The sequence below is a fragment of the Odontesthes bonariensis genome, chromosome 13, assembly GCF_027942865.1.
Source record: "Odontesthes bonariensis isolate fOdoBon6 chromosome 13, fOdoBon6.hap1, whole genome shotgun sequence".
Taxonomy (NCBI): domain Eukaryota; kingdom Metazoa; phylum Chordata; class Actinopteri; order Atheriniformes; family Atherinopsidae; genus Odontesthes; species Odontesthes bonariensis.
In genome coordinates, this window is record NC_134518.1 from 17,132,230 (window position 1) to 17,146,660 (window position 14,431).

A 14,431-nucleotide genomic window follows, 5' to 3' on the forward strand; every position below is an offset into this window, starting at 1 on the left:
TGTTGACCAATGGCAGCCCAGTGTGGTAGGGCATGGGCTTAGTTTTATGCCTTTTTATTTACCTTAACTGTCCTTTTCCCCGTCGCCTTCAAGGGTAGGGGGTGTGCATAGGCAGAAATTATCCTATGCTTAAAACTTTCATCTGAGAAAGTTCATACTTACACTTTTTTGTTTTCCTAAAACCTCATTCGCTTGTTAAAAGCGAAGATATTTTTTTCTACAACTTTTGTAAAATTTAATCACGCAACTATTCGAGGTAAGTAAGCTTCGCTCTTTACAATATTAAAGAAACACGATTGATTAAAGGTATGTTCAGACTTTTCATACTAAGCATTTTATTGCGTGACTGTCAGTCAACAGAACAGTAGATAATGTCACCGAACTTTGAAATTGATGTTAAGTTAGCATTAGCGGCTGTAGCTAACCCTCGGTTATCTGTGATAGTAGGTCGGGATTTTCTCTTAACCTCCATGAAATATATAGTTTAAGTTACAAACATGCTAACAGTACAGTATGTAACGGTTTAAGCTACAGTTTTCTTTTCACCCAACTCTGTTGCCTCGCTTAAGTGTGTTGTCATGAGGCTCAGCGTTAGCCCTCGTTGTTGTGTATGGCAGGGACATGTCCCGACATGACGCAGGACATGCCCCAACAAGGCCCGGGGCTGAAGGCGCTGTCAAAACTAGCGAAATGGGATTACAACGATGGAAATTATGTTTATTAATGAAGTTACGGGAACCGAGGCACAATACAACGTTTAAAACATAAATAGAAATTACGTGTGTCACCGGTATATTTGATCACCTCCTGTCAGGTTAAGTAATGTTCGTTGACATCTAATATGGGAGGACTTGTTACTGGATAACCATGAAATAAGAATATGGAAGCACTCTGATGATTTAGGACTGTACCCGTCTTTAATCCTGTTCTGTTCACATATGTAAAGTACACTCCGTTATATTCTAGATTGATCAAAAAGCATTTTCATTTCATAGTTCAAGTGTTTTGAAAGATAGTAGCCGTCACTTGACCGCTGATGCAAAGTAAAATGTCTCCCTCATCTCGCTCCATCTTTATCAGCCTGTGTAATGCCTGTTCAGTTGTGAGTAGGTTGGGGATTTATGGTAATCAGTTTATCTTTGTATGTAGATATGCCTATGGTTACTAATTATTCATTCTTGAAAACACATTGTTGATCATTTAGATGAGTGAAAATTTTGTGTTTTCGGTGATGTAGTCCTCATCATTCATTAAAATCTTTGTTCCGATCTGCTCAGATGATTGACACAGTGACAGTACCTGGAGCACAGCCCTTTGCTGTTCAGCTGAAGGCCCTGATGGATCAGGAGGGCCGATACCAACCAAAGCTTAGCGGCTTAAGGCTCATCGATTGTGCCCAGGACAATGGCCTCAGGATGACCACCAAAATGAGAGAGCTGGAGGTGAAGGACCTGCTTTCTCTTTCCAGGTTCTTTGGTTTCAGCTCTGAGACTTTCTCACTGGCCATCAGCCTGCTGGATCGATTCCTCTCTGTAATGAAGGTTTGTTAATGCACCGGTGCGATTGATGCCCATCTTTATGACTTCCCCAAAAAGTCCTAAACTTGTTCTAAACTGATAACTTCTCTTTCATTACTCCTACAGATTCAGCCCAAACATCTGTCCTGTGTTGGCTTGTGCTGCTTCTACATTGCTGTGAAGTCCTCAGAGGAGGAGAAGAATGTGCCCCTGGCCAGTGACCTGATCCGCATTAGTCAGAATCGCTTCACCGTGTCTGACATGATAAGGATGGAGAGGATCATCATGGAGAAGCTCTACTGGAAGGTGAAGGCCCCCACAGCCCTCCACTTTCTCCGCCTGTTTCACAGGCACATACAGGAGCAACTTGACACTGAGAGGTAAGAATGATTACAACGAGCTGCAAAGCTGCACTGTGACCAAAGTGTGTTCTTATATTTTTCTTCAAAAAAAGAATGGCAACCTTGTTAAAATTGTCTTTGTTCTTAGACATTATGAATGAAATAAGTCTCAGTACTTTTCCATTATGACCTAAAGTGATCCAGGAGTAGAAAGACAAAACAATTAGGAAAGCCTGGGAAAGCAAGTGCAGATTCACACACACACATTGTTTTGGGCTGATCCAGAGAATATGACGAAGCTTGTTGAACCTACTCATATCCAATCATACTCGGTCGAATGTGAGTCCAACCTATGAGGCTATAAATACAAATGATACCCGGAAATCATGGCGCAGTCTGACAGACTTCCTGCGGGAGCTCTTTCCCACTGAGCCCAGCGCTGATATGCTTTGACGTGTGACTACAAATAAAGACTTCATTTTCACTTGAATTACTCCGGTCCGTTCTTGAGCTTCCAACTAAAAGAACCGAATCTAACAAAATATTTTTGGACCGTGTGTATTTGAAGTCATCATTTTTAGACATGTAGCAGTGCGTTAGAAAATCGCTCTTTACATTCACTGGTTGTTGTACTTTTGTATGGGGTTATGTCCTTTCGGGGTCCCCTTTTTGACTTGTTACCCGAAGCCCAACCTTGATCTCATAAATATGGCAAAAGTGTTGCTATTAAAATCTTTTTCTTTCTCCAGCAGGAAGATACTGAGAATTGAGAGACTGGAGGCGCAGCTTAAAGCCTGTCATTGCTCATTTGTCTTCTCAAAACTAAAGGTAGGCTCGTTTTCTTATCCGAATTTCTCCTTGTGTCAAACAAAATTCCTAATCTCTGCGACATTCAGTCGTTCTCATCACTTTCAGTTGAGTCCCGGTGTCTTTTCCAAAAAGCAGGTTTTGCGTCTGTGTTTTTAACCATTTTGACTGTTTTTGAGTCGGTTACCATGACAACTGTGAACCTAACCTGCTCATTGAAGTTTACATATAAATACTTGACATTTGGAAGCAAGGGAGGTGGGCTCAGTTTCAATTTTCTGCACGATTTCTCACATTTGTCGCGCTTAAGAGACTTTAAAAAAAAAAAGCGTGTGTCTTTATATATGAGTATTTCATTGATATAGAGTAATTTTTTACGTGTGGGGTAAAGTTGATTTTTGTCATGTTCTGGTCTTCATAAGCTCTGTGAGAAGTAGGGGGCAAATGTTGCAGACACTGGTGTTCTCACATGCAGCCTCTCCAGAGCATGTCGGAACATTTCAGGGCTGCAGGATGTCTGAAAACCAATTCTGGAACAAGTTAATTGCCTCGCAGTGGATCGTGTAACTCGGTTTCTGGAACGGATCTAAAAACTAAAACTAAATAAATAAATGGCATTCACTGAAGCGTTGCGATTTTGAAAAGTTTTTCTCAGGCACTTTTCTAAGACAAGCTTATTTGGTTAACAAGAACCCCTGCTTGCGTCTGTTTCCGCAGCCATCTCTGCTTGCCATAGCTCTGGTGTGTTTTGAGGCCCTGGATCAACATGACCCAGATCACATCGACAAAATATCTGAGGCCCTTACAAGTCTGCAGCAGCTGCTGAATGTAAGTCCCTCTTTTAAATATGTGCTGTGCACAAGAATTCATTAGAAGTAATGTATGAAATCACTTATGTCTACTTGTTGCCACAAGTATCATCTTTTTTTGCACTCTGCAGGTTAAAGACGGGGACCTGGTGACTGTGAGGGAGTTAGTCGGGAAATGCCTGGCTGAATATGCCACCACCAAGTGCTCCAGGCCTAACGGCCAGAGACTGCGCTGGATTATCTCGGGAAGAACTGCACGTCAGCTGAAGCACAGCTACTACAAGTTTGCCCACCTTCCCACCATACCCGAGTCAGCTTGTTAAACCCGGGGCTGATAGATGGATGACCTTACATGCCATGGGACAGACTACTAATGTCCCCAGTGTTACATCTTGTTTGACTGGATTTAACTTTGTTATTTTCTTGCAGTATGGTCACCCACTTACAGCTCTGCTCATTTTCCTTACAGAGCTTCATCATTGATGATGGATTTCTGTAAGGAAAAGCTAAGACTTTTTTTTTTTTTTTCCATTCATCAAGCACCCTGTAAATCAGTTCTGTCCCAATGAGAAGGAGTAATGCTTCATCAGACAGGCTCCACTGCCACACTGCTAAGTTTTACTGCTCCTGGTTGAGTTGCTTGCACAGGTGTACAGTATGTTCTTATTTAAATCTGTACCAAGGTTTTTGGTGTTTCCTGGTATGGGTTGCTGGTTTTAAGCTAATAAGTATAAACCACCTAGGTCCTCAGTCCACCATGTGGAAGAGGAGGGAGAAGGATTTTGTGAACAGCAAAAAACGGAACCAAGAAATCGGGCCCAAGATCCTTAACTCCCACCCTAGGTTGCTAAACTGTCCTGAATGCACACTCCTACCCAAGTTGATGACTTTTTCTTTCTTTTTTTTTTTTCCTTTTGAAATGGTGACGTCTGGTTTCGGCCAGTGACGATCATGTCACGTGTGGCTAACCACACGGTTTGAGCTGAAGTATCAGCAGTTACAGATTAGTTGTTTTTCACTGATTATTTAGTCTGCAGACACACAGAGCCACAGAAAGATTGAATGGATTTCAGTTATGCAGAGAACGCTTGAAAGTGGCAGTTGCAGTGGAAATGTGGGTTAGAATTTTCTTTGCCTGTTTCCCTGTGTAGTATGTTTTGTTAGCGACAAAATAAAATGTGTTCTCAAGCTAAGAAAAAATTGGTCAATGGAATACACCGTCTGGTAAAGCTATGTACTTGTACCTTTCAATAAAACTTTATTGAAAAGCCAAAGTTGTGTGCATTGCCATTAATAAAAGACGGCGCATCTCATGGGCTTCTTCCAAGCAGAAGAAGCAGTTTCCAACCGCCTTCCTGTGTGATAATGAGCCTTGTAACTTGCCAAACCAGGCTTGAACAAGTCCTTCGTGGCAGAGACCATCCTCCAGAGAACAGAGCGGCAGTGAAAGAGTCTTGTTAAAAGTCTTATGGCAAATACTTTTTTTTTTTTACAACAAATCAACATCCCCTCTCAGAACAGAAGTCCTGATTAATCCACTGCTCCTTTGCATGCCACAGTAGATGGAATTACTTCCAGCCTGCACCAGGATCTGACATGGCAACGGTCACTTCAGTAAGCTGGAAAAATCTGGACCACCGCCAGCAAAGTTTCCAGATATCTCCGCACCACTGAAGTCGAATCCAGGATTCTTTACAAAAAAACAAAACAGAAATTTAATCTCAAGCGCTAGACAAGACTGTTCCTTAAAGACTAGCATACTTTACTAAATTTTGATGATAGTCTGAGAAGCATGACTCAACCTTCAGTGAACAAAACATCAAGTAAAGAAAGATCTGGCCCAAGGACTGAATTAGAGCCTTTGTTACATACTCATAACTGAAATTTACCTCTCACATAGCAATGCATTTTGTGTTGCTATCAAAGACTTTGAAATAAAAACAGATTAATTGATAAAACCATTAGAAGTGTCTTACTAGAGAGGGATACCTATCAGAGTTGATGTAGCTATGTTTGGTGGAAATGTATCAGATCTACAGCTACAACCTATAATAGCGTCTTGGCAATGAGCAGGACGGGTCTTAGGTGGCAGACTCAAACTGACCTCTCGCTGGAACCTCTCCAGAGTGAGCTTTCTCTGCATCTGGTCCTGGACCCAAGCATTGGCACAGTACTCCCCCTCCAACAGTGAGGACCAGCAGTTTCCTGCTTCTCTGTTGGTCTTCATCAAAATGATCCTAATAAGACATTTATCTTCTAAGGATGAAAAAAAAAAAAGGGGGAGATGGGGGGTTATGAGTTTCTTTTTTGGTAGTTTTAAGTCCATACGATGAATGAAAAGGTTTGAAGTGGTTTCTTAGTGGCGTCCGACTTACCCAGTGTCCACGTAGCCTCGTCGGACACAGTTGTGTCACACAACTTTCCCTGGCAGAAAGTAAAAAGAAAAGTTAGTCGACTTGTGTGTAAATGTTGCAGTCAGATTTGTTATGACATCATGGTTTCAGTACAATACAAGAGGGACTGCTGTGAATTGGGCTGAAGTCCTACTTGGATCATCATCTACTTAAAGGAAGCATTTATTTTAACCAGACCATTCAGTCTGTCACTTTCGCCACATCTTACACACTTGCGCCCTCAAAGCAGTACAGCAGCTATTACTTGCCCGCCTGATACAGAACTTATAGGAGAACCAAGCGGCTGAGGTCTTAGCGTTTGCTCACAGTAGATGCAACGATTCCACACTGTACTAGGTTTTTATTTACTCCTAAAATACGAATTTGAGTTAGAAGACTTGAACGTGACAACTGAAACTTTTTTTTAGGCGAAAATAATAATTCAGCAAAATTATAATTATTATCACACGTGCATACAAGAACACACTAAGAGTTATGATCACAGACAGCAGCGGCACAGCATGCGCTCCTCTGGGGCTCTGCAACTCCAAACATGGGGGGCTTACCTTGAATATTTCCTTCCCTTTGACATGTAGCTCTATGTCTCTGGTTCCTAAATGGCACTTGACCTCTTTCGCAGACGTCCCATGAGGCACATTTACTTCAATAAAGATCTCCTCCATCGTCTGGGACCAGGAGCCCCACGGCGTCTTGCAGGGAACGACGCCGCTCCTCTCCTCGAAGTGTACCGACATGCTGCAGTTTCACACCGGCTAAGGGGTTGGCTAACGCCAACTAACTTCTTTGTAGCGTAGCGTAGAGTAGTTACGCCGACAATAATAAATGTCTTTAAGTGCCGATTAGGTAGAGGGAATAATGTAATAATAATGTTTAAAAGAGTCTTTCAGTGTTTAATAGTTCTTATATCCCTCACCGTGATGTTTCCCCCCCAACCCTCTCCAAACTTCTTCTTTCATTCTGTTTGTTTCATTTCCGGTTACGAACAGCATTGTGGCTGCAGCGCCACCTCGTGTCTGATAACACGACTTACAGCAAGTAAACCTTCTTTTATAGTGCACAAAACAGACGATTGTGTCAGTGACTTTTTGGAATTTCTGTGATAAGATGCTTTGAATAGATTTGACGTTTTTATTATTCCTTTAAGTAGCGTTATATAACCACAGCAGAAACCAACTGAATCCTCTGTTTGTCTAAAAATGGAGTGGATTTACTAATCTGTTAATTAGATTACTGTCCCTGTCTTAGTGCCACTGTGTCCTTAAGCAGTCACTGTAACGCACATAAAAAGGAAACCTACTCTTTTTGTTCTTTACACGTTTCCCTTACTATTTATGTATGAATTGCTGAAATAAAGACTTTAAAAACAGCTGCTGTCAAGGATGGCCGTCGCCTTAACTTTCGTTGTTTTTGTCACCTGGATTGGGTAAGTCTTTGCTCTGTACTCCTAAACACATTTAAGTATACAATGAGCCTTGGAGTTTAATTGTCTTCTCTTTGCAGTCTAGGTAATGTATGGGGAAGTGAAAAGGTTTACTCAGACAATATTACTCGAATCTTGGATAGACTTTTGGATGGTTATGACAACAGACTGCGACCGAGTTCTGGAGGTAATTCAATCTGCTACAAATATTTACTACAACTTCAATTTATGAATGCTTTGCTTCCTAAAGTTTTGTGTATTTGAGAGAAAGTACAGGGATTATGCGGTCCATTTTAGAATTCTTTTCTATTATTGCAGGTGGTGTTACAGAGGTGAAAACAGATATATTTGTCACCAGCTTTGGACCAGTTTCAGATATTGAGATGGTAAGATATCTCTTCCATAAAAGCTACATGTGCTGACTGTAAAAGATGACAGTGCTTCAGTGAGCAGCCTTATGGGTAGTCTGCCATGAGAATATCTAATGAGCTATAATTCTTCTGACCAGACTCATAACTCCATTATTGATGGCCTCTAAATCAATATGACGACATGTCAGACGCTGGGAATGGCTGAATGGATTGATTCATGATTATATGCAACGAGTGGCATTCATCTTAGCTCATTATCTCTCCTCACCTTTCACTGCGCATTGAAATGTCTTAAGTGTTACACGTGCACATTTGGGATTGCAAGTTCATAGAAAATCAATTTTGCATCCAACATTTTGTGTTCATGCATCAGGAGTACACCATGGACATGTTCTTCCGTCAGATGTGGGTCGATGAGCGGCTCAAATTCGAGGGGCCCATTGAAATCCTGCGTCTGAATAATCGCATGGTGGATAAGATCTGGACCCCAGACACTTTTTTTAGAAACTCCAGGAAGTCTATTTCTCATAACATGACCACACCCAACAAGCTCTTCCGTATTATGCAGAACGGGACTGTCCTCTACACCATGAGGTGATGGGGGGGGGGGGTATTTTGTTGATAAGGTCAGGTCTACTGAAACAGGTTTCTGGGACTGATTTGTGTGTTTCCTCTTGCTTTTAGGCTGACGATCAGTGCCGAATGCCCAATGAGGCTGATGGATTTCCCCATGGATGGCCATGCATGTCCTCTAAAGTTTGGAAGCTGTGAGTATTGATCGGCTGATAAAAAAAAAACAAATATTGACATCATCATGACGTAGTGGTTAACGTGACCAAACGTTGTGCTGTTTCAACTTTTCCTTGAATGCATTTTCTTTCTAGATGCGTACACCAGCAGTGAAATTATATTCACCTGGAGGAAGGGGCTAATAGCTTCCGTTGACTGTCCCAAAGAGTCAATGAGTCTTCTGCAGTATGACCTAATGGGACAAAATTTGTCCAGTGAAATATTCAGGTCAAACACAGGTAATGCTCTCTATCAGATTTCACATTACTTATCTTTTAAGGATGAAATGATAGCAATTCTATAGTCAGAAGAGAACGTTTATGAAAAGAATTCTCACACGTTGATTCATCTTTGATTGAAGAATAATATTTTGAACTCTGCATTTTTGGCCATGACTCCCCCACAATAGTAAGCAAATGCTTATTTGAACTGCCATCTAAGATGCTGAGGTGGACAGGCCTTGTGTGTACAGTGTGCCTTAACAAAGAACTACAGGATTTACACAACATGCACAGACAGAGAGGAGGAGGGTCTGAGTTGAGAAGTGCCGTCCTGCTGTGAACCCAGTACATTCCTGGAACAGACAGGAGAAAGATGAGACAGGCTCCAAAACGTAGTGATGGCACACATTTAAGAAACACATAGCATAAGAAATAAACTCTTAATTTATGTGTGTGTGTGCGTGTGCGCATGATTCATCATGTTTTCAGTCGGCGCGTGTCTGCATGCATGTGTTTAGACAGAGCAGGCTAGTATTATACACTGTGGCGCTACATGCTGTCCTGCATCCTCCACCTCACTCTTTCCCTCTTCCCTTTTCTTGATATGATCTCAATTTCAAATCTCTACTTTGCTTCCTCCTCTCTCTCTCCTCCTTTTTTGCCCCGCTATTCTCCCTCCTCTCTTCTTGACTCCCTCATGTTACCTTACAGTTATTAGGCCACTCCACTTTTGACGGCCTTGGTATGTCTATATGTTTTTTGTCAGCAGCTATTTTATTTCAAGGGCAGACGAGCACATCCAGTCTATGTTACCCTACACTGTCCGAAGGGGTAGCTTTTTTTCACATGTACTTTTTATCTTGTAGGTCACTACTCTGTGCAGGTGGTCCATTTCCTTCTCCAGAGGAAGCTTGGCTACTACCTCATACAGACCTATATTCCACTTATAATGGTTGTTGTACTGTCACAAGTCTCATTTTGGATCAACAAAGAGTCTGTTCCTGCGCGCACAGTTGCTGGTATGCCACTATTCCCGGCATCATTATATAAATATGTGTGTTAAGCCATATAACATTATAATCCTTATATATATGTATATATATATATATATATATATATATATATATATATATATATATATATATATATATATATATATATATACATATATATATATATATATATATATATATATATACATATATATATATATACATATATATATATATATATATATATGACTGACTTTTCTTCAGGCATCACCACAGTGCTCACCATGACCACCTTGAGCATCAGCGCCCGGCAGTCTTTGCCCAAAGTTGCCTATGCCACAGCCATGGATTGGTTCATTGCTGTGTGTTTTGCCTTTGTTGCTTTGGCTCTCATTGAATTTGCAGCAGTGAACTACTTTGCCACCTTGGAGGCCAACCGTCTGAAGAAGAAAAGGGCCAGACAAGACAAATTGGAGGCGTTGGCCACCATTACTGAGGATGACGATACAATTTCGGTGAGCAGTTGGTTACTGAAGTCACTGTTATCACTGAGACGTGGGTGCAGAGGATCTCCGAACATCATTCTATGCTAATTTATTGTGCATTTTTGTAGATCCAGAATCAAGTAAAGATAATTCTTATGGTTACATCTGCAAACACACAAAGTTGCATTTTCATTTGTGTCTCAATTCATATATTATTCAAATGCATCCGACTGAAAATTGAAAAAGTAATGAATACATTTTTTAAAGGGAAACCCCCACAGATTTTTAAAGGCAAGAATATGTTGACCAGTCTACTGCATATGTAAAGAAATTGTACAAAGTCTTTTGTGGTACCAGAGAGCCTGATGAATTATTATTTAATGTCTTTGGGGAAAGATATGCATAGAAACATGACATTCAGCAGTGTTTCCCATTTTAAGATGACAAAAAAGTTAATAATATAAGGCCAGTGAATTATTGGTGGTGGGATATGACATTGGACTTTCATCATTGGCAGGATTTTACATATGGTAACCACAACTACCACAGTTTTCATTAGAACTGTGTGAAAACACTGGTCTTTCTGTTTTCTTTCCTCACTGTTTCCTCAGAGGGAGCTTTTTAGATGGGGTGGAGCCTCCTCCTAGCTGTTCACCACATTGCACCACTATGACCTAACAGTACCCCAGAGCAGACAAACAAAACACTGACTTTAGAGCAGGCCTTTTGAGCTTTTCACGGCCAGCATATTTTTTCCCACATGCTTGAAAGCAGAAGGTGAGATTATTCTACATCCTTCTCACTGGACTTTTATATAGAAATTTTCTCAGTAATCTCATCCCATGAATGGATTGACATGACCAGTTTTCCTCTCTGCTACCCATCACAGGACATTTTCTAAATTAAGTATGGTGATTTTGTCAAAGTGGCAGCACTTAAGGCTTGAATGATTCTGTTGATTAATGTTTTGAACGTATTTTATTGATAAACTGATTTTGGTGAGTCAGGACTGGTGAGTTCTGCTTTTTACACCACTACTGGCGGATGGCAAGAAGATCAGCTTCAAATAGCATAACACACCCACATCTTTGACTGAGATGTAGAGGCTGAGCTTCACTGTGGGTAATATAGTCAAAAGGCTGATAAGGGGGCGGAATGTGTCAAATATCTCTGAATTTGTGGGAAGGATTTTTTAACCTGTCTGTTATTATTCTGACAATATATGAAGGGAGCAATGCTAAATCTGAGATGCTTTCTTTCTTGAAATGCATATAAGAATTTAAGGGATACTCCTATTTATCTGAAATACAGGTCATGTTGGGTGGCACATTGGGACAAGAGCACCATTTTGTCAGAAACACTCTTCTGTAATCTGCAGACTCAGATGCAGAATAAAGAAATCATGCAACACATTGGTGTTTTTTTTTTTTTTTTTTAATGCATTTCCAAGTAGACACCCTGCCTCCTTCATTCCTCACATTAAGGGCACACCACACATTAAATAGTAATATGTTCTGTTGTAGTGCTCTTGTCTCAAGCTATAGGCTTTATGCTAATACAATAAGCCACCACAGTGTCCTCCCGGGATCTGTCTCACGTGTAGAGCTCATGGTTAGATGTTTTAAAAATAGCTTCAGTGTGAGAACAGAGAACAACTCCAGTTTTGCTCCCTACATTATCTCTTAACCATCCTATATGCTCCCAGAAAACTACCTGCTGCACTTTACAGAGTTGTTGGAACACCCTTACCGTATCTGAACATACATGACATACACTTTGTGGAGTATCTGACCTTTTTTAACTTTACTTTTCTCTTTCCTTTTTATCTAATCCCATCTCTCACTGATTTTCCTCCAAATCATCCCACCAGATGGACAGCAACCCTAGGGAAGGCCTGAAAAGGAGAAACCACTCAGTGAGCTGCAGTGAGCCAGGTGACAACCATCCCATGCAGATTTTCCTCCAGCAGGGTTCAGCTTTTCCTCAAAATCCAAAGCTGGCCGGGACCAGCAGCATTGACACATACGCCCGTGTTCTCTTCCCCTTGACCTTCGCCCTCTTCAACCTAATTTATTGGTACATCTACCTGGCCAAAGACACTATGGAGAAGCCCAGGTAAACATCCCACTTTTAATTATGTTGATACATTTATGTAGACAGTGGCATGAAACCTTGATCAAAATTTCTGTTACTTTGAATAGCTAAATGAGTAAATTTGACTTGATTACCAAAACCTAAAGTAGGAAATGGAGCTTGTTTTTTATATTTTAAGCAAAATGATTATTTCAAAGTAATTAAAAAAAGGGAAAAAGGCCCTGTGGCAAAAGTTTGATTTGTAATCTGTAACAACAACTTTTTTAACCAGCTAGTTAATTTTTTTGTATTTGTTCTTTTTTTTTTTTTTACAGAAAGGGTTCAGTAATGTCCTGCATTGCTTTTTGGAGATATATCTACAAAGTTTTGTTATATTTGGTGGACTGTGAGCAAAACTTTTAGCTAACGCCACTTGAAGTGGTCTATTTTGATTTTAGTTGAATTTAGGGTCATTACTCTGCTATGGACTTCTCCCCTTTACAAATCTTTAGTATTATACATTAAAGTGTGATAATTGTGTCCAGAATTTGTTGGTCGTTGAATCCACCGTGAGTTGAAATCTTCCTACTGTGTGCTGCACAAACCCCGAACATTATAGGTCCTCCACCTTGGTTAGCAGTTGAAGAGGTGATCATGAAATCCTGTGCCCTTTTTTTTCTCCAAACATATCTTTGTCAAAATTCACTCTGCTGGACTTAATTAAAAAAAATGCATGAGTGCTGGTTTGTTTAGATGTTCATTTACAAACCTCTGATTCTGAATTTTGTGGTGAGGATGCAGGAAGGGTTTTCTTCTGATGAAACTTTCTTTAAGGCCACGTTTTTTTTGTAGTTGTGGCCGGGCAGCAGGAAAGTCCGTAGTGCTTTCAAGTGCCTTTCGAAGTCAAACTGGGATTTTTTATTACATTTTTATGTTCAAGACTAAACTTGACGTGTATTGTAAATTTGAGCTGACTTTGAAACACTAGTTCCCTGTTGCGGTCCTTTAGACTTCTAGACATCTGCTTCGATGAACTCGTGGCAACCGACTATTTGTAAAGCTTCGAATTTTGCGAAACCAGCCATTTTATCACAATTATTGTGAACATGCCAGAGGCCTAAAAAGGTTCGAGAACTTGGTTTAACTAAGCTGAGAGCTCACGTCTGGTGGCCAAAATGAAATAATTTTGCTTGGTCGTCTTGTCTTTTCCACCTAAATATTGTGCAAAACCAAATTAATGCCTTTATCTAAATTAAAGAATTTGAAAGATTCTTTTCTCTTTTAGCCTTTTGGGTATTAGTTCTTCTTCTACTGATTTAACTATTGTCAGTAACAAAACACCAGAGGTGAGCAAACCTTTGCACACCACTGTATCTCGATAGGAAATCTGTTGGTGGACACAGAGATAAGTGATGATGATCTGTCTTTCTTTTCTTTTTTTTCTTTAACCATTGATAAATCTAAAACAAAAAAAAAAAAGAAAACAGTTTATGGAATCCTGTACGTATATCATTACATATACTAAATTAAGGTCAAACACATACTTGAGCCACATTTTATCATGATTGCTGCAGACAACAATGTCGGGCTGTTTTAGGAGATCACTGAGACTTTTCTATTCAACAGACAGGAAAAAAGAAACTGGAAAATCTATGGAGATGAGTGGGTAGTTGACTTTGGTCCCAAATTAAATTTGTTGCATGTAATTGCTCTTCTCTGTAGGTGCTGGACATAATTACAAGTTAGTCTCCTCAGTTCTGACATGTAACTTGTTTAAAAAAAAAAGAAGAAAGAGAGTCAGCCAAAGGCTGCATATATCAGTCTGAAAATGTTCATCAGCTCAATCTATGTTTTTCTTTCCTTCTCAGACTGTTTTACTTTTACTGGGTAACATTATTAACAAAAACCTAAAATGAAAAATAACCTACAAACACTGTAGGTTATTTTTCTTTCAAACCTTCTCCCCTTTGCAATCACAGCATTTAACCTTTAAGATACTGTGAGTCAAGGCAGCCGATCTAGAAAACCTCATGTTTAATAGTGCAAATAGTACAGAAAGAATTTATTCAAAAATGGACGAAGGGTGTATTTGTATCTCAAAGAGTCACAATTCCGCCTCTTATGATAGATTCAGTGGAAAAATAACTACCCACAGATTTTGTCAAAGACTTTCATCTAGGCAGTAAAGACAT

The 14,431-nt window shown here is 40.1% G+C and overlaps 3 protein-coding genes across 4 annotated transcripts; 2 read left to right on the top strand and 1 right to left on the bottom strand.

Moving 5' to 3' along the window:
- Positions 1–59: 59 nt before the first annotated feature.
- ccng1 (cyclin G1) lies at positions 60–4,748 on the top strand. Of its 2 annotated transcripts, none has more exons than XM_075481213.1 (6): positions 60–256; positions 1,278–1,541; positions 1,644–1,897; positions 2,611–2,686; positions 3,383–3,493; positions 3,606–4,748. In XM_075481213.1, the coding sequence occupies exons 2-6, from the start codon at positions 1,278–1,280 to the stop codon at positions 3,795–3,797; spliced, it is 897 nt and encodes a 298-aa protein (XP_075337328.1). In that variant the 5' UTR covers positions 60–256; the 3' UTR covers positions 3,798–4,748. The 2 variants fall into 2 exon arrangements, with proteins under 2 accessions (XP_075337328.1, XP_075337327.1); XM_075481212.1 differs by having other exon boundaries at positions 61–256; positions 2,608–2,686.
- On the bottom strand, positions 4,731–6,841 carry nudcd2 (NudC domain containing 2). Its single transcript, XM_075481214.1, has 4 exons — positions 6,434–6,841; positions 5,850–5,898; positions 5,579–5,730; positions 4,731–5,164 (listed from the first exon to the last, which is right to left on the bottom strand). The coding sequence occupies exons 1-4, from the start codon at positions 6,620–6,622 to the stop codon at positions 5,081–5,083; spliced, it is 474 nt and encodes a 157-aa protein (XP_075337329.1). The 5' UTR covers positions 6,623–6,841; the 3' UTR covers positions 4,731–5,080.
- A 426-nt stretch (positions 6,842–7,267) lies between these two features.
- gabra6a (gamma-aminobutyric acid type A receptor subunit alpha6a) lies at positions 7,268–12,285 on the top strand. Its single transcript, XM_075480491.1, has 9 exons — positions 7,268–7,311; positions 7,389–7,495; positions 7,627–7,694; positions 8,053–8,273; positions 8,364–8,446; positions 8,564–8,707; positions 9,556–9,708; positions 9,946–10,196; positions 12,037–12,285. Exons 1-9 carry the CDS (start codon positions 7,268–7,270, stop codon positions 12,283–12,285), a joined length of 1,320 nt encoding a protein of 439 aa, XP_075336606.1.
- The last annotated feature ends 2,146 nt before the right edge of the window (positions 12,286–14,431 follow it).